A 23,439-nucleotide genomic window follows, 5' to 3' on the forward strand; every position below is an offset into this window, starting at 1 on the left:
GCTTGCAGCTGCGCAGACGCACGCAGGCCCCGGGCGCTCCTGCCGCAGGACCTCAGCTGACCTAGCCCCGAGCGCGGCCAGCCCGACCTCGCCCCGCCCCTCCCTGCCCGGGCCCCGCCCCTCCCTGCCCGGGCCCCGCCCCTCCCTGCCCGGGCCCCGCCCCTCCCTGCCCGGGCCCCGCCCCTCCCTGCCCGGGCCCCGCCCCTCCCTGCCCGGGCCCCGCCCCCGCTTTCTGCCAATTCGCCCCGCCTACCCCGCGTCTCCGCCTCCTCTTCCTGGCTTCGCGCCATCAGCCTCGCTTTCACTGGGCGCTGTCCCTTTCCGCGGCGGTCTGGTTTCCCCGACGTGTTTTGTTTGCGACGCTGTCGTGTAACAGCGCGCTTTACGGCCGCGGGGACGGAGCGAGCCGGCGCCAGGGCCCCTCGGGCCGGGAAGAGGGGAAGGGGAGCGAGGTTGATGCCCGGCGGAGGGGCGAGCGCGGCGTCTTGCCGGCTTCTCACCGCCGCGGAGCAAAGAGTGTCCCGGGAAGCGGCAGGGTCGGCGTCCAGGAGCGGCTTCGGGGGCTCCGGCGGCGACAGAGGCGGAGCAAGCGGCCCCGGGTCCGGGAGCGGAGGCCCGGGGGGCCCCGCGGGCAGGATGAGCTTGACCCCGAAGGAGCTCTCGAGCCTGCTCAGCATCATATCGGAGGAGGCGGGCGGCGGCAGCACCTTCGAGGGCCTGTCCACCGCCTTCCATCACTACTTCAGCAAGGCCGACCACTTCCGCCTGGGTTCGGTGCTCGTCATGCTGCTCCAGCAGCCGGACCTGCTGCCCAGCGCGGCGCAGCGTCTCACGGCGCTCTACCTGCTCTGGGAGATGTACCGCACCGAGCCGCTGGCCGCAAACCCCTTCGCCGCCAGCTTCGCGCACCTGCTCAACCCCGCGCCGCCCGCCCGGGGCGGTCAGGAGCCCGACCGCCCTCCGCTCTCAGGTACCTGCTGAAGCCAGCTGTGCCGTGTGGATAGCGTTAGATTCCGCAGCTTTCCACCTGCGCTGCTGGGAGCTCACCTGAAAGGGAAATTAACTGTCCCCGTGAACTGATAATCCTCTTTTTCTGCCTCCCTCTGCGTTCCCACGCCCCTCACTCCCTCCCCGCCTTAACTCTAAAGAATGGAGAGGTGGTAGCTTAATTGCAAGTTCGTGACACCGAAAATAATTTCTCTATACACCCTATCACATCATAGAGCTCAGTGTAGGTCTTGACATGTTTAGTGTCTCAAATACGGTTCGTTCTTCGAAAGCCCGTCTGTGGTGTGTGAAGTTAAAACCAATGGTAAGACTAGATCTGGCCCCGGTTTTTAGTCTCAAAGGAGTACGTAGAAGTCAGTATTAAGAAGCTGAAGAATTGATGGGCGGAAATACACGTGAAACACCATTGAAGACTTTGCAGCCGCCTGCCTTAGCTTGTTAGGGATGGGGGCAGAGGATAGAAAGTCTCAAATTGATGATCTCGCGATTGGAAACACATGACTTAATGGACATTATGTAAAGTGCATTCATGGTATAAATTATGTAAAATATATTTACCATTATGTGGCATTGGTGAGATCAAACTAGTAGGTTGGATGCGAGGCTACATTTATTTGTTTTTAAGCTCAAACAGGGGATGCTTTATGTGGATTTGCTTTGGGAGAAGACTTGCAGTCAGAAAACAAGAAAAATGGCATGGTGACAAGGGGACCTGAAGGATTTAGGGACCAGTGTAGTGGAGGAACCACTTAGCTAGAGATAGGTAACAGCTTGATCTTACATTCCGTAACCAGCATAGGTAGGGCCTGCTATACAGTGAGTCAAGGCTAAGACAGCAGATTTTGAGGTAACACCAGGAGTTTGTTTTTATGGTACAGGAGGGCCGCATTTCTAGTTAGCGTTCCTGCCTGGCACCCCATCAGGATCTCTGATTGGTGTCCTGTAGTGCCCTTATCTAAGAAGGGCAACCCTTTGTATTGGCTGAGATGCCCTTAGGGTACAGGTACTTAACGTGCTTTTAAGAAGCTTGTGACTGCCCAGAAAGTGAATGTAACCCAGGTTTGTGGTCAAAACCCACCACCCAGGCCTGGCGAGGTGGCTCACGCCTCTAATACTAGCGCTCCTGGAGGCCGAAGTGGTGGAGGTTGCGGGGTGGGAATTGCTTGAGGCCAGGAGTTTGAAACCATGCTGGGCAACATAGTAAGACCCTGTCTACAAAAAATAAAATAAAAATTGTTGGGCATGGGGTGGCTCACATCTGTAGTCCCAGCTGCTCAGGAGTTTGAGGCAGAAGGATCACTTGAGCCTAGGAGTTTGAGGCTGCAATGAGTTAGGGTGACAGCGAGACCCTGGTTCTAAACAAATACAGAGACAACCACCACCCTGGGGTGCTGGTATTAGAGGATTGGGACACTGTGGGATTTAGGTCAGAGGGCCCTTTGAATTCTGAAGAACAAGTGAGGCAAAGGAACTGTGACTTATATAATGTCATTCTCATATACAGTGAATCTAAACCCACACCTAGTCCGTAGACTGCATTGTACACACAGATTTGCCATGGGTGGGATGACAGTTGCCAGAGAAAGAATCCATGGATGGATTATATTTAACGGTTTTGTGCCTCAGATTCCTCATCTGTAAAATGCAAATAGTAACAATTGCCAGCTGGTAGAGTTGTTACAAAGAATAAAAGTACCTGTGAGTGTTACTCACTATTATCACCATTATTAAAGTAGGTAGGGATGGTGTGTAGATAACATAGAAGAGAAAATATCAGTGCCAACACCCCACTCCCAGAGCTGCTGCTATTTTCTGTTTAGGGTAAGACATACTTAGTGGGTATGTCTTCAGAATGCTTTTTAGAGGACTCTGAACAGAGGCAGGACTGTGACTGTGTAATGCTGGGTAGTACAGAGGAAGGAATGACCACCCGTGGAGCCAGAGAGATTCTCAGGAGTGATACTTATGCTGAATATTGATTAGGGATGCGGGTGGGAGGGCAGGAGTGACTCTGCCAGGTATTATTAAAGAACTGAGTGTAAAGCCGTGTGCGGTGGCTCATGCCTGCAATCCCAGCACGTCGGGAGGCTGAGGCAGGCAGATCACTTGAGGCCAGGAGTTCAAAACCAGCCTGGCTAACATGATGAAACCCCATCTCCACGTAAAATACAAAAATCAGCCCAGCATGATGGTGCACTCCTGTAATCCTAGCTACGCAGGAGTCTGAGGCAGGAGAACTTGCTTGAACCTGGGAGTGGGAGGCTGCAGTGAGTTGAGATCACACCACTGCACTCCAGCCTGGGCAACAGAGTGAGACTGCCTCAAAGCAAAAAAAGGAACTGGGTGTAGAAGTTGAGGGATTTTGTGCATCTGGGGTGTAGGGTACATGGATGGGACAGAAGGTCAAGAAGTGAGATTAGGAAGGTGTGTTGGGACCAGATTATGAAGGGTCTTGTAATGGTATAGAAATCTGGGTTTAATTCTGTGTAAACAGGTTAAGTAATGTGATCAGATCTGCACTCTAGAGATATAACTAAATGGTAAGAGGAAGTGTGGACTGTAGGTGGTGAGTGGGCAGGGGTCAAAACTGGGAGCTGGGGAAGTCAGTAGAGGGGGCAAGAGTACTCCAGGCAAGAGAGGAGTGGGGGCTAGAGCTGAGGGCATGCAGCCTGTTGACATTGCTGCAGTGGGAGAGATGAGGCTTGATGAGGAATCGAACATGGGACAAAAGGGAAGAAACATTCAGCCTTGCGGGAATTTGTAAACTGCATTGTGTGTTGAATCAGGTAGTGTATTTGGATTGCTACTGGTTGCTCTTCTATTTATTCCACTTTACACAGTGGAAATAGAGAAGAAAGAAAAGCATGTCTGAGCACTGTAGTGTTGTCTGTTTTTGCTTGCATATATAAGCTTTAGCCTTTGCAGAATTGAGGCACTTTAGAAAATGAAGTTATTGGGCCAGGCGTGGTGGCTCACACCCGTAATCCCAGCACTTTGGGAGGCCGAGGCGGGCGGATCATGAGGTCAGCAAATCGAGACCATCCTGGCTAACACGGTGAAACCCTGTCTCTACTTAAAAATACAAAAAATTAGCTGGGTGTGGTGGTGGGCACCTTCAGTCCCAGCTACTCGGGAGGCTGAGGCAGGAGAAGGGCGTGAACCTGGGAGGTGAAGCTTGCAGTGAGCCGAGATTGCACCACTGTACTCCAGCCTGGGTGACAGAGCGAGACTCTGTCTCAAAAAAAAAAAAAGAAAAGTTATTAATGTAAGAGGTAAAGAGGAAAGAAACACCAGGTGGGGTGTGGTGACTCACCCCTGTAATCCCAGCACTTCGGGAGGCCAAGGCAGGTGGATCACCTGAGGTCAGGAGTTCGAGACCAGCCTGGCCAACATGGTGAAACCATGTCTCTACTAAAAATACAAAAATTAGCTGGGCGTGGTGGCGGGTGCCTGTAATCCCAGCTACTTGGGAGGCTGAGGCAGGAGAATCACTTGAACCCGGAGGTTGCAATGAGCCGAGATCATGCTACTGCACTCCAGCCTGGGGGATAAGAGTGAGACTTCATGACAAAAAAGAAGAAAAAAAAAAAGAAAAAACCACGAAACGCAGCATGGCAGTCAAAGACAGATTTTCTTTAGTTAAAACCTGAGAGGCACTCCTGGCCGATGTTTTAACTAAAGAAAACCTGTCTTTCACTGCTCAGCCACATTTCGTGTTTCTTTCCGCTTTCTTTAACTCTTAAAATTAACAGGTACAGAAACCTTAAGTTTCATTGGTAGGGCCACAGATCATAGAATTTCAAATGACGTATTTAATTACATAGTTCATAAATGTATATATTTGTTGACTGAAACTTAATTATAATTTAGTTCTTAAAAATATATGGCTTGAAGTGGCAAGTAGCAAGTACTGATTTTACCAGATTCAAGTTGATTTTTAAAAGTAACCATTGGAGAAATTGTTATACATTTTTGTTTGCAGGATTTTTACCTCCTATAACTCCACCAGAAAAGTTTTTTCTTTCCCAGCTGATGCTGGCACCCCCACGGGAACTCTTCAAAAAGACGCCTCGCCAGATTGCGCTGATGGACGTTGGAAACATGGGCCAGTCTGTGGACATTAGTGGGCTTCAGTTAGCCTTGGCCGGTAAGGAGGAATAAGTGGTTTGGGCATTCCTGTGTGGTAATATTAGGACTCTCTTGTTGAGGACTCTACTAAAATGATGGTTTTTGTAACTGCTAAAAGGTTAGTATTCGTTTTAAAAAGTAGTTTTAGTACTGGATCTTAAATGGAAGTCTTGGCTGGGCACGGTGGCTCACACCTGTAATCCCAGCACTTTGGGAGACGGAGGCAGGCGGATCATTTGAGGTCAGGAGTTCGAGACTAGCCTGGCCAGCATGGTGAAACCCTGTCTCTACTAAATATACAACAAATTAGCCGGGTGTGGTGGCACACACCTGTAATCCCAGCTACTCAGGAGGCTGAGGCAGGAGAATAGCTTGAACCTGGGAGGCGGAGGTTGCAGTGAGCCGAGATTGCACCACTGCACTTCAGCCTGGGTGACACAGCGAGACTCTGTCTCAAAAAAAAAAAAAGGAAAAATCCATCTTTGAACTGAAGAAAGGCTGGCGTAGTAGCTCATGCCTGTAGTCTTTGGGAGAGGCTGAGGTGGGAGGATCATTTGAGGGCAGGAGTTCAAGACTAGCCTGGGCAACATAGGGAGACTTTGTCTCTACAAATAATTAAAAACTTAGCTGGGCGTGGTGGTGCATGCCTGTGGTCTCAACTACTTGGGAGGCCTAAGTGGGAGGATCACTTGAGCCTGGGAGATTGCAGTGAGCTGTGATTGCGCTACTGCACTCCAGCCTGCATGACAGTGTGAGACCTGTCTCAAGGAACCCTCAATAGCCAAACCCAACGTACTCTTGGCATCCTTGTTGAAAATCATTTGCCCATATATGCAAGGATTTATTTCTGGGCTTTCTATTCCATTCCATTTGTCTATATGTCTGTCTTTTTGCCAGTACCACACTGTTTTGATTATTGTAGCTTTGTACTAAGTTTTGAAATTGGGAGGTATAAAACTTTCAACTTTGTTCTCGTTCAGGATTGTTCTGGCACATTCTGTGTTAAACATGTAAGCAAATGAATGAGTGCTCTTGAAGTAAACAGTGTGTTCTGACAGAAAATTATAGGAGAAGGAGAACTGGTGGTGAGAGAGAGGGTCTCTGAGTTCTGAAGGAGTAGAGGAGGCACTTTGGGCTTACCTGCTGTAAGCATTCATTTTGTCACTTGAGAGCAACTCAGTAGGGAAATTGTAATATGTAGCTGGGTTTGTGAATGCTTGACTTTGTAATTAAATAAGCTGAAGTATTAATTTTGACAATGCCCCATCATCCTCTTAGACTTCATAGACCTGTGACATTTGGCTTCTGAAATAAGGTGACATGTTGCAATAAACAGCTTTTCCTTTGGAACATTGTTAACCTTTAAACTATTGGGTATTAACAATACAACAATGGGGCCAGGCACAGTGGTCCTTACCTGTAATCCCAGCAGTTTGGGAGGCTGAAGCATGAGAGTCACTTGAGCCCAGGAGTTTAAAACCAGCCTGGGCAACATAGGGGGACCCTGTCTCTACAAAAGTAATTAAAAAAAAATTAGTTGGGTGTGGTGGTGTGTGCATCTGTGGTCCCAGCTACCTAGGAGGCTGACATAAGAGGATCGCTTGATCCTGGGAGGTCAAGTCTGCACTGAGCTGTGATTGCACCACTGCACTCCAGCCTGGGCAACAGAGTGAGACCCTGTCAGAAAAGCAGAGACAAGAACAATGTAACAAAGGTCATTTTCTGAAACCAAAAGAAGTCTTTTTAAGACTTTTTAAGGTTGTACTAATAAGTACAAAAGTACTTATTAGCCACTAGTGCCAGATATAATTTAATAGAAATAAAATGATTATTTGTATTTATTCCTGACAAACACCGAAGATACTTTGAAAACTGGATACAGAAGTGATATATTCTGATGGTTCTAGCTTAGTATTTATAATAATATTTATAGTATTTAAATAGTATTTATCATAATAAAGTGAGAATTACATCTCACCTTCCTTTTAACTTGGGATGTCTTGAGCCAGACGTGACAAAGTTGTGAAGTATATCACGTGGAGGAAGGATCACACGCCTAGAGTAAGGGCTGAGAAGTCTGCCCGAGTGGCTAAGCTTGCTGCTTGCCATTCTCTCCCCAGCTGGCAGATGCCCGAATCCATTCCTCTTCACAAGTGTAAAGAAAAAGCAAGCATGCCTCTCCACTCGGGAGCTAGCCACCCAGACCGTCTCTCTGGAGGCCTAAAATTCAGGTGTCTTACAGTGGCATCCGTGGACCAAAGGTGTATTTTTGGATGATGCAGTTTGTATTTTCTTAACTTTAAAAAAGCAAGCAGACCAGTTAAACATAAGTGACTACAGGGGGTGAAGTTTTACCCCAACAATGACAGTATTCATTTCAGAGGTTTTGTTTTTCTTTATGATTTATTCCTGACAAACACTGATCACTAGTTTACCACGCAACTGGCCAGTTTTTACATTTTGGTTGATAGTATGTTATCTTTTTGTACTTCAACAATCTGATATTTTTAAAAATGGCATTACAGGATAATTTTAGTGAGTATTTCTCTTAATAAATGAATGAGAAAAGATGCTCTGTGTCTAAGGCATCTTTTCATATGTCTGGCCATTTTTCCATCGGGTCGATGGTCTTTTACTGATTTGTGTAGTTCTTTACTCAGGAATTTAGCCAGGTGTTTTTAAAATTATACAATCTGAAATAAAACATGCATTTGCTTTTTAAAGAAATTATAATTAAGTGAACCTGCAGCAACCTGCCATCCAAGTTAAGAAAGAGAATATTTTCAGGGCCAAGAGGCTCCCTGTGTGTTTCTCCAGGTGGCTGCCTCATCACTAACCTGATTTTTATGATAATCATCCTGAATTTGCTTCCCTCCTGTGCCTGCCTATAGTTTCACGTTGCATGCCCTTGAACTTGATATATGTGGAATTGTACTGCATTTCTTCTTTTGTGCTTTTCTTCTGTTGGGGGGTGAGAGATGAGTCCATGCTGAAGGCGTGTAACTGCAGTGGCTGCTCTTCATTGCTGCTGTGGTACCTTCACACTGTGGAATACCAAGTTCTGTATCCATTCTGCCACTGATGGACATAATACTGCTGTGAACATTCTTGCACCTTATTCTGGGGTGCGTGTGAAAGTGTGTCTCCTAGATGGAGAGATGCACATGTAAAACTTTATAAGGAAACGTCAAATTGTTTTCCAAAGTTGCTGTGCCATTTTTCATTCCTGTAACAGTGTGCCAGTTACCTTACATCCTCTTCCGCATTTGATAATGTCAAGTTTATATGTTTTTGCCAATCTGGTGGGTATGTTATAGTATCTTGTGTTTTAACTGGATTTTCCCTAGTTCCTAATGGGATTAAACATCTTTTCAGATTTTTTTGGCCATTCAAGCTTTTCAAATAAAATCCTTATTAAAGTTATTAGTTCATTTTTTCCTGTTGGGTTTTTTTTTCCCAGTTGATTTAAAAATTTATGTACAGTAAGTCCTCAACATCACTGATAGGTTGTTGGAAACTGCAGATTTAAGTGAAGTGATGTAGATCAGGTCTTTGAATAACACTGTTTCATCAACACTGTTTTATTATAACATTGATGAAAATAATTGTTATATGTCGTTTCACTTAGTTGCAGATGCCAAGAATCTTTCAGCGACATTGAGGACCTGCTGTACGTACAGACACACACACATACTCTTTCACTCTTTCTCTTTCTCTCTCTCTCTCTCTGTGAATCTGGCTCTTTGTTTTTCTGTGTTACAGATAGCTTACCTCAGTCGGTAGCTTGTCTTTTCACTCTCCTCATGATGTCCATAATTTTAAAACGTCTCCTATTTTAACCTTTTCTAGAACGCCAATCTGAACTGCCAACACAAAGCAAAGCGAGCTTCCCCAGTATTCTCAGTGACCCAGACCCGGATTCTTCTAATTCTGGATTTGACAGCTCAGTTGCCTCTCAGATCACAGAAGCTTTAGTCAGCGGACCAAAGCCACCTATTGAAAGTAGGTATATGTAAATTAATTTATACTCTTGGTTTTATTCCGTCTGCATCCTCTAGGACTTTTCAGTTTTTTGAGACATCATCTTATTTTTGTTATGACTTAAATTGTAATTTAGTGTGAACCTTTCTAGTGTAGTGAGTATCTAGAACATAGAAGAGATGTTCAGTGACAATTAGTTTCTTCTTTAAGAAAAGTGCATGCCAAGTTGTTTGTTGCATGACTATCCTATGCATACCTAAAGATACAGGCCGGGTGTAGTGGCTCACACCTGTAATCCCAGCATTTGGGAGGCCGATGCGGGTGGATCACTTGAGGTCAGGAGTTTCACACCAGCCTGGCCAACATGGTGAAACCCCATCTTTATTAAAAATACAAAAATTAGCCAAGTGTAGTGGTGCGTGCCTGTAGTCCCAGCTACTCAGGAGGCTGAGGCAGGAGAATTGCTCGAAGCTGGGAGGAAGAGGTTGCAGTGAGCCAAGATTGCACCACTGCACTCCAGCCTGGGGGACAGAGTGAGAGAGTGTTTCAAAAAGGAAAAAAAAAATTTTTTTTTAAATTAGATTCTGATTTTAGTGAAATGAGTCTTTTTGTAGCAGCTCATTATCTTTTTGTTTTATACCTCTTAAGTAATCTTACCACTATCATTTCCTTTTCCATTTTAAAGTTTTTCTTATAAGCTCCTAATTTAATTCAAAGAAAACACTTGTAGAATTTGAAATAATATTAGCTGCATTTTTTGGGGCTTTCTTTAAGAGATGGAGTCTTGCTGTGATGCCCAGGCTGGACTCCATCCCCTGAGGCTCAGGGGATCCTCCTACCTTAGACTCCCGCGTAGTTGGAATTACAGGCATGCACCACTCTACCTGGCATCTGTTTGATAGGCTTCTGTGTGCTTTGAATTATGAAGGCAAGCTTTCTGCTTTGGAATGAGAACATGTTTACCCGATGATAGTGTGGTATCACCATGAGTTTGAAATTCACACAGTGACTTTTGTACCATTTGGTTTACAGTAGATCTTCGGCATACATAGGTTTAATATTTGAAATTTCCGCTAGTCACAAGTGTGACTGAAATGTCCATGGCATGTAGTGGCTTCTTTTTAATATTTGCTTGGGCACAACTCTAAACTGCATAGGTCACCAGGAAGATATGTGAAAAGCAGATCACTCATCATAAGTGGGTCTAGCCAAATACCCGATGTCCCCACCTCGCAGGAACTCTCTATCACATAAGTAGTACTTCTTATAAATTGGTAAAAACTTTATTTTTGTAAGTGGTTGAAGGGAGATTCAGATGCTAGTCCTGGTGAGTTAAGTGAAGAGGCAGTGGAGATATTTAAGATAAAGTGACGATTTTTAACCAGAAAATAGATGTTTTCTGTAAACTCAACAGTAGACTCTCACATTTGGCAGGGCTAGGATCCATGATAGGAATAAACGACTTCTGCCCTATGTGGAAGCCATGTGAGATGTGAAATTGGTTCGGCAGAAGTCCTAGCCAGCATTTATTTCAGTGGGTTTGTAACTCAGGGATGAATCTTGTTTTATAAAACAGTTGAGTTGAACCACTTCATTTTCCTTTTGTAATTTTATTGTTTTCTGAAAATAAATACAGCATTTGTGAATTTAGGGATTCGTGACAGTCTCCACGTTCATTTCAAAATATCAAAAGGCAACCATACTTTTCCTCCTGCTGTTTCATCGCCACGTAATTTGTTACTTCAGTTATAGGATGCAAAGGTAAAACTAGTACAGATCACAGTGCCAGCTGAACAAACAGTGAAAAGCAGAACAAACAGTGGTAACTCAGAATAAGATGTGTGAGGACATAGTATTTCATTTTTTTCATCAAAAGTCGTCACCCGTTTAGCAGTCGCGCCCTTTTGCTGTTGAGTGGTCATGCTCGAGTGCAGCGTGGGCAGGCCACGGCCAGGCTTTCCTCATTTCTCCAGAAATGAAGAGCTTGTTCTCTGGCATCACGCTGGTATAGTGTTCTTTCATTGTCTTGTTTGCATTCTGACTGAAGCCCTGCCTTCCTGTGTCACTCCTGCTTCTGATTTTGAAGTGTAAGAGTTTTAGTCACGTCATCCTTATTAAGAGATATCTTCGCGTACTTTATTAAGTGAAGTGTGTGAGATGTGTAGAGATGTTAGCTTCCTGATAGGAGCAACTATCACTGCTCTCATTACAGGCCATTTTCGACCAGAGTTTATTCGTCCACCGCCTCCACTCCACATTTGTGAGGATGAACTGGCCTGGCTAAACCCCACAGAGCCTGACCACGCAATCCAGTGGGATAAATCAATGTGTGTGAAGAATAGCACTGGTGTGGAGATCAAGCGAATAATGGCCAAAGCCTTCAAAAGCCCCTTATCCTCTCCCCAACAAACACAGGTGTGTATTGATTGTAAGCATTTTCTTATCTTTTTCTAAAATTTATTTTTAATTAAAAAAAAATTTGTTTTTGAGACAGTCTCTCACTCGGTTGCCCAGGGTGGAGTGCAGTGGCACGATCTTGGCTCATTGCAACCTCTGCCTCCTGAGTTCAAGTGATTCTCGTGCCTCAGCCTCCCCAGCAGTTGGGACTATAGGCATGCACCACCACCATGCCCGGCTAATTTCTGTATTTTTGGTAGAGGTGGGGTTTTGCCATTGTTGGCCAGGCTGGTCTGGCCTCAAGTGATCTGCCAGCCTTGGCCTCCCAAAGTGCTGGGATTACAGTTTTGAGCCACTGCACTCAGCCATTGTGAGCCTTCTCTTATCTTTAATCCAACAAGAGTAGTTTTTTGGAAAGTGATAAGCAGTAAACTAATCCTGTCACCATGAGGCAGCAGTAGGAAGTTGCAAAGGTTTTTGGGTCTCTGAAGTTTTGTTCTGCTCTTTGGTAGTTTTGCTGTGTTGGGGCAAGAAGTCTGATGGCTGAAAATGTTCTGACGTTTCTTTGTGATCAGTCTGTCCCTGGGAGAGATGGGGTCGTGGGGGTGTCACTGCTGTATACAGTGGGACACTTTCCACAGTGGTTACGTTTGAGCAGACAGTAACACTTCTGATGGAAAGCGGAGTTACTGACAGGCTGTAGGGAGGAAACAAGGCTGGGAAGGGGAACCTGCCCCCATCACACAGCTGGATCGTGGTGGATTTGAGATTAAAGTAGCCCCCACTGCCCGAGTGGGAGACTGGATGACTCCCCTCAGGAGAGGCAAGGCCACTCTTCTACTGGTTGGTGAATTTTATCCAGTTTGCATTAGAACTTTTCAGGAGATATTGACCTCTCCAATCAAGTTTGCCACCAAAAACATCATTTTCAAAATGAAATAACGAATAGCAATGTTTGTAGTTCGCTTTGCTCATGAGACTAACCTGAAAACACAGTCCACTGTGGAACATACAAGTAGACAGGGAAAAAAAACAAAAAACAGCATAGGACATTTAAAGAGGAAGTGCTTATTTGGTGGAAAAAATCTTTTGGGGATACCTGTTTGAATTACAAAGTGTGGCTGTGACTTGAACAGTGAAGTTCTGCAGACTGATGACTTGCAGCAAGTCTGCTGTCCTGCTTCCCACTCCACCCCCTTCTCAGGTAGTTCTGGTCTCTGCCTGAGTGGGGTGGGGCAGGACTGTTTCTTGGGAGAACTATTTGGTCATTAAGATTATTTTTAGTTACAACAGATGACAGAAAAAAAAACCTGCAAAGGACTTGACATTGTTACAACCAGACAGTATTGTATCTGACCAGACAGTATGGAGTCTGACTTGATGTCCAGGAAGAGGAATCATTAGCATATTTATAAACTGTCTTAGATGTGTTTGCGTTTTAGTTTGTTCAAAATTAAAATGTAAATTTAGAAATGTCAAGACATTATGGATTTGAAGGAAGAAATTTATGAAGTTGGTTCAATGCAGATAGTTTTGTAGCTTTTTGTATAAAATGCTTATTTCATATACATGGGGGGAAAAATTGACTCAAGACCCTCTTTTTCTCTCCCTCTCTCTCTAAAAATCTGGTGTATTTAGCTCCTTGGTGAGTTGGAAAAAGACCCCAAACTTGTCTACCATATTGGCCTCACCCCAGCCAAACTTCCTGACCTTGTGGAAAACAACCCTTTAGTCGCTATAGAAATGTTGCTGAAATTAATGCAGTCAAGCCAGATCACTGAGTATTTCTCTGTCCTGGTCAATATGGACATGTCTTTACATTCAATGGAAGTTGTAAATCGGTAAGTTTCTAGATTTGATCAAATGTGTGGGGATAGATACAGATTAGATGGCCAGGAAGGAAAAATTGTAACAGATTTTTGTCTTGGTATTATTGGCATAAGATTAACTATTAAAGAAATAATTTAAGCTTTAGCATTCACTACATGTGAATTTAGCATGCGTTAATAAGAACTGAGGGTAGGATTTCAAACATATTTAGTGTTAGTAGAAGCATAAATGAAAATTGCTGAAATTTATTTTATTTTACTTATTTTTTTGAGAGGGAGTCTCACTCTGTCGTCCAGGCGAGTACAGTGGTGCAATCTCAGCTCACCGCAACCTCCACCCCCTGGGTTCAAGCAATTCTCCTGCCTTAGTCTCCCTAGTAGCTGGGATTACAGGTGTGTGTGCTACCACACCCGGCTAATTTTTGTACTTTTAGTAGAGATGGGGTTTTGCCATGTTGGTCAGGCTGGTTTCGAACTCCTGACCTCAAGTGATCTGCCCACCTCAGCCTCCCAAAGTGCAAGGATTACAGGCGTGAGCCACTGTGCCAGCCAATTACTGAAATTCATTTCCCTGTACATAGTCCTATCTTCTTTATCCCTATACAAATACAGATATTTTTTTCTTAGTGACTAACAGCTGTAAGTGTGGAAAAATATGGACCTTAAGAGCTGAGAATCCTAGGAATGCCGTCCTAGCTTCCTCGTGCTCTTCTCCCAGCCTTTCTGACCCCGCGTCTCCTGACCCTGCCATCCTTGACTGTCAGGAAAATAGAACGTCTTCCCTTCTTGATGTGTGCTGTACAGTGTTTGTTTGCATTTTATAGTATTTTCCTTACAAGTATCTTTTAGGTAAATTGTGAATTAGATGGGCTGGAGGGCTTCAGTTGTTTATATGCAGGATGGCCAGAGGTTCAGGTGTGCCTGAGTCCTGGTGGAGGCTTTGCATCCTGAGCTCCCTTTCACGTGGTATCCTGCTTTGGATGATAAATTATATGGTCCTCCTATATAGGGAAATCCGTTCTGAGCGCCTAGTGACTAAACTTCAGTGAGAGCATAGTTTTTAACACCTGTTTGGAAGTTGGGGCTTTTTAAAAAATCTATGTGAAATTGAACTACAGAATGTGCCCTTTTTTCATCAACTATTGGGGGAAAAAAGCCCAGCTGGAAGCCAAGGGAGTGGAAGTATGTGCATAGAAGGAGAGTGCATTCTTTTAGGGGCAGGAGAGGGAGGAAGCGTGAGGTTTCCAAAGTAATTTTTAACTTTAACCTTGGTCACCGGCAAAACCAGCTAGCTGCTTGTTGAAAACGTGTTGCTGCATTTCTCCCACTCCTTGTTCCAGTCTTTCCCCTACTGAGTGAAGACTCTCTTTTCAGTGGCCCAGTTCTGTGCAGGTTTGCCTGCACAGCGTGGATTGACCATGCTGAGTGTTCATTTCTCCTTCATATTCTTATAGCAGTTCTTGTCTGTACCAGACATTTGGCCCTGAGTCCGAGATGCAGAATCACTACATCTTTTTGTCAGTGCGATTCTATCTGCTCAGTATCTTGGAATTCAAGGACAGGGTCCTGTTTGTTTTCCCCCAACACCTATCATAGTGCATCATCCTTAAGCGTGAAAACAAGTTTGTTGGTGACACACACATCTCGTGACTGCAGCAGCTCGTGACAGTGTCCTTGGAACACTGCCTCCTCATGCCTTATTGAAAAAAGTTTTGAGGTCTGGTAAGTTTAGAAAAGGTAGCATATGTTAATCTTTTGGAAATTCATACTTTGAGTATGGAATTCCTGTTCCCACCCCACTCATTTTTCTCCTTAAAACATTCCATGTAATCCTTTGGAAAATACTGGCTTTGGCCTTTATTATGACTCTAAATTCCAATAACAGACCATGACTTATGATTTAATCAAGAATACTCAGGGGCAGGGCTCAAAAAAATAATTGCAATATGTAAATAGTAAGTAGAGCCATTTTTAAAAGTGTTATTTATGGGTAAGTAGGTGTGGGTCTTAGGTTTACTTGCCCAAGTGTATTTAAAACCAGGGAACTGGATATGTCAGAAAATTCCACCAGATGACTGAAGCAAATTTTGTATTTTATGGTTAACAATGTTTTTCAATGTTATCAAATGAAATTAATGGCCCAAATTTTCTTTTATGAAACAGACTAACTACAGCTGTTGATCTACCTCCTGAATTTATTCACCTTTATATATCAAATTGCATCTCTACTTGTGAACAAATTAAGGATAAATATATGCAGGTAATAGAAATTTCTGTAAATTTTACAATTGCCTGCCAGGAAAATGAGCACACTAACATTTGTTTTTTTTCCCCTTTTTCAGAATCGGTTGGTGCGTCTTGTGTGTGTGTTTCTCCAATCCTTGATCCGTAACAAAATTATTAATGTACAGGATTTGTTTATAGAAGTGCAGGCATTCTGTATTGAATTCAGTAGGATACGAGAAGCTGCTGGTCTTTTCCGGTTGTTGAAGACATTGGATACTGGGGAAACACCTTCTGAGACCAAAATGTCAAAATAATACCTCATCAGAACCATCCCATCCATTCACTGTTCAGCTGTACTGTGACTTAGTTTTTACACCGTTAAAACCCTGAGTGGATTGCTTGGTCTGATGCATATAAACAGTACTTTATCTACTTAAAGCAAAGTTTTGCTTTCTTGGATGACTTTTTCCGTGAGATGAATTTTTGATAAGAACTGGGGAAAACGTGTCTTTTAGGTGTCTTGCTGATGACTATCCATAGGAGGAATGGCTATCCCAAAAAAAAAGATGAGTTTTTTGTTTTTTTAAGTACTAAAGAACAAAATATGTTTTTCATTAATACAGGCTTCCGATGAAACAGGAATCCAGTTTTCGTAAAGTTCCAATGTTGATACTGAGAGTAAATTCTTAAACATTTGTGATACTGTCCTAGAGGTGAAAGCAGCTGAATGTTTCTGAACCATCAAGAGGCAAACAGGAGTTTGGTTGTTGAACTTGCTTATGCACAAAGCTCTTAACTCCTCATGAACCAAGGATTTACTTACAACTTTCTCCTTGTCGTGGAGGCTTAATAGACAACAGAATAAATGCATTTCTTGGGCCTCTTATAAACTTGGGAACTCTTAGAAAGCTGCTTCTATGACCAGGCTGTAATAGCTGGTATAGTTTTTTGGTTTTTTTCCTCTTAAGATGTTCTGTTATTAGTCTGAGACAGCCATTATTTTGTTTTAAGGAAAAACATCAGTCACTGCTCTGGGAGGTAATTTCCTGTGGGATCTGCACCCTCCTGTCTGGGTGGTGGATGTGGGTTTGAGAAGTAGGAGGAGCAGGGTGGTACCATATGGGCTCTTACCCTTTATGTGATTTTGGACAACAGTGCCTTCCATTAAAGTTCTTTTTATCAGCTGTTATCTGATATATTTTTTATTTTAAGAAATCATGAGAAATTCCTTTTACTGAGGTATTTTCAAAGTGTATTTACAAGGGAGATAATCTGTTCAACAGGAATTACTCTCTAACGCTTTGAAAAAGTTAAAGGAAACCAAACCAAGTGATTTTAAGGTAAGTAAAAGTTCCAATCTTAAAACTCTGGAGAAAGCAGTACTAAAGATTTATAACAAATTGTCTTAGTTTTTCACTATAAGAGAAATGTTTAAGAATGTTTGCTTAGAGGAAATAATGAACTAAGCCCATCTATCAGAGGACTGCCTTCAGACAAAACGATGGCAACAAGTGATTTCTTTCTATGCCTAAAAATAAGCATCCCCGTTAGCATTGGGAAAAGAACAGCTTATTACTGAAGTACTTTTGGAGTGGCGGTTTCAACAACCCAGCCTTAGGTTCCAGGACCTACAAGACCTACTGATTCTCTGGCATAATAAAACATTGAACTCACAGCCAACACCACCATCACTCATGCCTGAGTGAAGCTGATCTAACAGACACTGAGTCCATGAGGCACATCACAGCCTTGTTGCCTTTAAAGCAGTAGACAATATTTTGCTACACCTGGGGGCCATTTTAAATAGTGAAATCGCCAACAAAAAGTGCAGAAATGCAAAGAACATGGTACTGAAGAGACTATGAAAGGACACCTGTTTGCAGTAGGAGAGGAAACAAGGCATGGCATCCCCTCCAGCCTCTGTCAGAAACGTGCGTGTCAGGCAGCTTGGCTCACTCACTGCTCTGTGCATGTCTGAAAATGACTGCATGTGGTGATTTTGGGGTTACGAATAAATTTTAGTAGGGAGGTTCTCAAATAGGGACTTCGTAAGTGAGGATCAAAACCACAATATTGGTGTTTACGTGAAAGACTTTAAAATTTATTTTAAATGGCTTACAAAGAATAGTGGTTATATTTATAGAACATTTTATAAAACAGTCATGATTTACACTTGCAACACCAACAAAAGCTTCTTGAAAATAAAAGTTTACCTAAAGTAAAATTGGTGGCTGGGTTTGGTGACTCATGCCTGTAATTCCAGCACTTTGAGAGGCTAAGGTGGGAGGATCACTGGAGTTCAAGACCAGACTGGATGACATAGCAAGACCTCGTTTATATTGAAAAAATAAAAAATAAAATAAGGCGTGGCATGTACCTGTAGTCCCAGCTACTCTGGAAGCTGAGGTGGGAGGATTTCTTGAGCCTGGGAGATTGAGGCTGCAGTTAGCATCAATGGCACCACTGCACTCAAAAAAAAATTCAATAACTGCAATAAACTTTTAAGTGTAATCAAATGAGTTCAACTGTCATGTTAAGACACCTTGAATTCTTTTGATTTTCTAGTTCCAATTTCTAGCTTTAATATCTTCACCTGTTAAAAAGAAGACAGCAATAAGTAACATCTTAGGGTAGAAAGCAGTTATTTCAAAAGAAAAATAGTTTGAGATCCTAAAATGTAAGTATTAGAAATAATTAACTTTCTTTTAGAAAGCTTTAAAGAAATGGTATCGATTTTTATTCTTACAGTGTATACATTTACACCTAATTTTAAGTAGCACACTAAATGATCCGCATTCCCTTGGAGAATGATGGTCACATGTCTCTCAAACAGTATTTTGAATGATATTCCTTAAACATTTTAAGGGTATCTGGAAAATTAATGTATCGGAAGAACTTTTTACACATTCGTTAAAATTTCAGCACCCTCTGTCTACTAAGATGTTTTACTGATTTCACTTTACATCTTATCTTTTTTTTTTGCAATCACTATTGTTCTTACCAGGAAAATCCCCAAGACACTTCCAAGAGTACCTGTATAATCCTGGATCTGATACCTGCAGTCAGCCCACACAAAGTCCTGGTGTTCCCAGGCTTCTCACTAGCCAATAATACAACCCTACAACTCAGCAAAGAAAAGCATGGGTTGGTTTTTTCTCTAATGTTTAAATGAATGTAGTGCAAATACTTTTTTCACAACTTTGCTGTACAAAGAGGGCAAGTCTCCAGTTGCGTGGCTGATTATGACACAGTAGAAATTTCACTTTTATAACTAGTAATCCAAATGTTAGTATTTTTGAAAATATGGTGACAAGTGTTTTTTAAAAAACTTTTAAAACTTAATTAGCTGGGAATGTCATAGGTGGCTTTTCTAGTTGACTATTAAGTCACAGAAACACAACATATATTAACTACAAAACTAGTTTTGGTTTGAGTCAACATCCTGTGCTTTAGCAAATCACAAAGTAGGGTTTAATACCAAGCCCACAGAAACTGCTTTTGACTAAAACATATAATTACCTCAAGTTCTACTTAGTAATACATATATACTGACTTATAATTTCAGCCTTCATTGAGCAAATAAACTTCAACGTGCTCAAAAGAAGAGACTATTGCCAAACTAAGCGATCTTACTGGGGAATTTGGTTACACTGGGTATTTCATCCCCAGTATATGGGGACAATCACCTATTCCTAAAGGTCTTTTTTTTTTTTTTTTAAATAGTTCAGTTCTCTTTGGGATGCCTTTCTTGACCACTCCCATGGCATGAAGCTTCCAATCCTGCTACTGAGGTCAGACTAGTGGTTCGCTTCAGGAAATTTTGTCATCGTGTGCCCAGAGAGAGCAAACTGCTGATGGAGACACTGCAATTCGGCCTTTTCTTGTCATCATTCCTCAGTAGCTGGAGGGAGCAGTCTTTTGGGAAAGGCTGTGTATTCGGGATCCCTAAAAAGATAGCACATAGGGAGATTATTACCTGCCAAGTGGTGTGTATGTTTACACCTCTCTGGCCCTTTAGTTTTCCGCTGGGACACCCAGAACGCCAGTCCAGACACCGAGGAGCCGAGGAAACAGGACAGCAGACGGGGCTGCGGAGAGCGGCACAGTCACGGACACTGTCTCCTTTGCCACGCCACCCACGGTTCCCAGTTAAATACTGGTCCTCATTACACGTGAACACATGGCTCTTAGGACAACTGTTTGGAGGAAAGTGATTCATGTGGTAAATAATATAAATGAAATCGAATTTATTATACATTCCCCCAATTCTCTGCATCTTATCAACTTAAAAGCTTTAGCAAAAACTCTAATATTTGTCCCTTCCTTTTTTTTTTCTCCCCCCCTTTAACAGGATCTCACTCTTGCCCAGGCTGGAATACAGTGGTGTGATCACGGCTCACTGCAGCCTCAACCTCCTGGGCTCAAGTGATCCTCCCACCTCAGCTTCCCAAGTAGCTGGGGCTACAGACAGGTGCCACCCTGTCCAGCTGATTTTTAAAATTTTCAGTAGAGATGAGTTTTGCCTTGTTGCCCAGGCTAGTCTTGAATTCCTGGGCTCAAGAGATCCTCCCATCTTGGCCTCCCAAATTGTTGGTGTTAAAAGCGTGAACCACCACACCTGGCCTGTCACTTCTTTATCATGTTAATTTTCATCTAAAAAAACTTCTATCAATGAAAACTTTTTCCATTCAGAGTACCGAACAGTTTCTTCTCTTGCTAATTTCTTTTTTGCTACTAAAGACTTGTGTTTCTAGATATATGACCGTATTATTCCAACCTCTCCAATTTATAATTTAGTGTTCAAGCTTTTAAATTCAGGAACACTATGTTTGACAGCTGCTGATTAAGAAATCACACTTCTGTAATGATCAAAAACAATTTACCTTGGTCTGGCAGGGTATTTTTTTTTTTAAAAGAAACACCAGTCAAATTTATTACAGTTGTCCACAGTTAGCAATGGTGATCTTCATGCGAATTGCTGCTCTTGCCATTCCTGGACCCAAAGTGCTCCATGACCTTCACAGTATTCATGCCATCTTTCACCTTGCCAAAGACCACGTTTGCCATCTAACCACTCAGCCTTGGCGTCTTGGCAGTGCAGATAAAAAACTGGGAAACGTTCATGCTGGGTTCAGCATTTGCCATGGACGATGCCAGGACCTGTATGCTTCAGGATGAAGTTCTTGTCATCCAATTTCTCCCTGCAGATGGACTTGCCACCAATGCTGTATGGCGTGTGAAGTCACCACTCTGACACATAAACCCTGGAATAATTCTGTGAAAGCAGGAACCCTTATAACCAAATCCCTTCTTTCCAGTGCTCAGAGCACGGACGTTTTCTGCTGTCTTTGGAACTGCAAACAGCTCCACTCTGCTAACATAATTTTATGGATTAGATGAACAGTCACTTCTTGGTTTCTAGGCCCCTTACGTCGAAGGAGACACAGCCCAAGGGCTCGCCATCGACAGCAATGTTGAAAACCATGGTGGGGTTGACCATGGCTGGAAGCAAGGGGCTCCGGGCGGCAGCAGCATCTGCAAAGCTCACAGCCTTCTTTTCAAAAGTCAGCTTCGTTAGCTCCTCGGAAGAATGACTAGTTAAAACATTTTCCCCTAGTATTTCTTTTCTTTTTTTTTTTTTTGAGACGGAGCTTTGCTCTTGTTGCCCAGGCTGGAGTGCAGTGGTGTAATCTCAGCTCACTTCAACCTCTGCCTCCTGGGTTCAAGCGAGTCTCCTGCCTCAGCCTCCTGAGTAGCTGGGACTACAGATGTGTGCCACCAGGTTCAGCTAATTTTTTGTATTTTTAATGGAGACAGGGTTTCACCATGTTAGCCAGGATGGTCTCGATCTCCTGACCTCGTGATCCGCCTGCCTCAGCCTCCCAACGTGCTGGGATTATAGGCATGGGCCTCTGCACCCAGCCCTCCCCTAGTATTTCTTAAAAGACAAAGAGCAAACAGTCTACTCGCTACAGAATCAGGATATATTTTCCTATTCATATTAAACTACAGAAGGTAGATTCAAAGGCAATGGCTGTTACGGAAACCTACTTGAGGCTGTCTGCTAACACACACTCAGTGTGCAAAGCAAAACACATTTTCTGCTTCAATAACTCCTCATATTGCATCTATCTGTAGAGTTTATTTCAGTAAAACTGTTCACTTATCATTTCACGAATCAAAGTATTAAGTAGCTTGAGAAAATTATATAAATCCTTATATCCTATATATGGCTATAAAAATAAATTTATAATTTTAAAAATTGTTTTAAATAACCATTTTTTACCTACCAACTAAAGATATAGAGTAACTAGAAGCAACACAAGACTACAATTCCACACTCGAAAAAATAACTGCCTCATATTCCTGACTTCTACCTCCAAGAAGTGAGAACAGCAGAGTGTGCGTTTCATCACTTTCTAACACTTAGCGGTCTCCAAAAGCTCTGCATTAGCCTGCTCCTTTGACCCAAAAGAACAGCAAGCAAGTAAAAAAGAAGAAATGGTTACCAAAGTCATAGTATTAAATCTGCTTAAACTCTAATCAAGAAAACTGGTTATTTCGAGTCAACAATAAAAATTAAAATTCTACATCTTTCGCCCTTTTAATTGTAAAGATTAAATTGTAACTGAAATCAATATAATCGATTCTCAGTCTGCCTACTCATTTTCCTTAACAAGGCAATGAAGAATTTAATGCTCATGTGCAATATAGAATCTTAGGTTTTTATTTGTAGGAAAAAATAAACAGATTTCCCTCCCCATCAAGGCGTCACAAGAAATGAGGCAATAAAGGGAAAAATGCAAATCCTAAAGTCATCTAGTGACTTTCTCCTAATTCTAAACAAAGAAAAAGTGCTCTCAGGTTTTGAAATCTCCACATACAACACAGATGGGCAAAAAAGCTACAGACAGCTCAGTTACAAGCTTCAAGTTCTTAAAAAAAAAAACAAAAAAACCAAACCTTTCCTCCAGGGAAAGCCCATGTGATCAATTACCGAATTGAATTATACAGTTCCACTTCAACTAGTCTAAAATTGATGTGCTTAGCCAAAACCTTGAAAAATAGAATTAACCAGTTTTTTACAGTACCGTAGCAGCCAGTCTATTATACAGAAACACCACCTGTCCTTTACATTAGAGTACTTGCCCCAGTTGTCTTTGTAAGTCTGAAGCAACACACTGTTCATGGTAAATTTTAGTAGATAAATATATGAGGATTAATCGAAAAGTCTCTTTCAGAAGAAAATATCTTAGTCCTTTGTATATCAAATCAGAATCTAATAGGTAAAATAATATACATTATTTTCAAATATACAAATTATGCGCTGAAGTAAAAAAAATAAAATGTCCTTTAGTTCAAGCCAAACTTCTGCCGGTGCCACTTCAGTGGGCACGTGAGCTAGGAGATGGGTCCTCCATGCCGAGAGTCACTTCTGCCGGCTTCTGCAAGAGAACGACACAAGCTACTCCATCAGGAGAAGAGGGCAGCATATTCCGAGCTTCAATTACACAAACACAGTTACTCGCTTGGAGATAATTCAAGATGGTAAACAGAAAAATTGTTTTCTTTTTTTTGAGATGGAGTCTCACTCTGTTGCCCAGGCTGGAGTGCAATGGCGCCATCTCGGCTCACTGCATCCTCTGCCTCCCAGGTTCAAGCAATTCTCCTGCCTTAGCCTCCTGGGTGGCTGGGACTACAGGCACCCACCACCACACTCAGCAACCTTTTGCATTTTTAGTAGAGATGAGGTTTCACCATGTTGGCCAGGCTAGTCTCGAACTCCTGACCTCAGGTGATCCACCCACCTCAGCCTCCCAAAGTGGAGAAAACACCTTCTCCAGGGTCTACCATTACATGCAGGATTAGA

General features: G+C 42.8%; 2 protein-coding genes, 1 long non-coding RNA gene and 1 other non-coding gene across 4 annotated transcripts in view; 1 reads left to right on the plus strand and 3 right to left on the minus strand.

Annotated features, from left to right (window-relative positions):
- Window positions 1-276: 276 nt before the first annotated feature.
- CNOT11 (CCR4-NOT transcription complex subunit 11) lies at window positions 277-16,758 on the plus strand. Its single transcript, XM_010386750.2, has 7 exons — window positions 277-970; window positions 4,991-5,155; window positions 8,986-9,138; window positions 11,330-11,532; window positions 13,153-13,355; window positions 15,507-15,603; window positions 15,686-16,758. Exons 1-7 carry the CDS (start codon window positions 457-459, stop codon window positions 15,881-15,883), a joined length of 1,533 nt encoding a protein of 510 aa, XP_010385052.1. The 5' UTR covers window positions 277-456; the 3' UTR covers window positions 15,884-16,758.
- Window positions 16,574-20,446, minus strand: LOC115894325. Its single transcript, XR_004054426.1, has 2 exons — window positions 19,546-20,446; window positions 16,574-18,162 (listed from the first exon to the last, which is right to left on the minus strand). It is a non-coding gene; the product is annotated as an uncharacterized LOC115894325 (long non-coding RNA).
- LOC115894447 lies at window positions 19,355-19,468 on the minus strand. Its single transcript, XR_004054565.1, has one exon. It is a non-coding gene; the product is annotated as a small nucleolar RNA SNORD89 (small nucleolar RNA).
- Window positions 20,447-22,273: 1,827 nt separating the features above from the next.
- Window positions 22,274-23,439, minus strand: part of RNF149 (ring finger protein 149) — a 33,830-nt gene continuing 32,664 nt past the window's right edge. The window contains exon 7 of the mRNA XM_010386749.2: window positions 22,274-23,014. Coding sequence (XP_010385051.2) covers window positions 22,971-23,014 — 44 coding nt within the window. The 3' untranslated portion in view covers window positions 22,274-22,970. The remainder of the gene's footprint in view (window positions 23,015-23,439) is intronic.

The sequence above is a fragment of the Rhinopithecus roxellana genome, chromosome 17, assembly GCF_007565055.1.
Source record: "Rhinopithecus roxellana isolate Shanxi Qingling chromosome 17, ASM756505v1, whole genome shotgun sequence".
NCBI lineage: Eukaryota > Metazoa > Chordata > Mammalia > Primates > Cercopithecidae > Rhinopithecus > Rhinopithecus roxellana.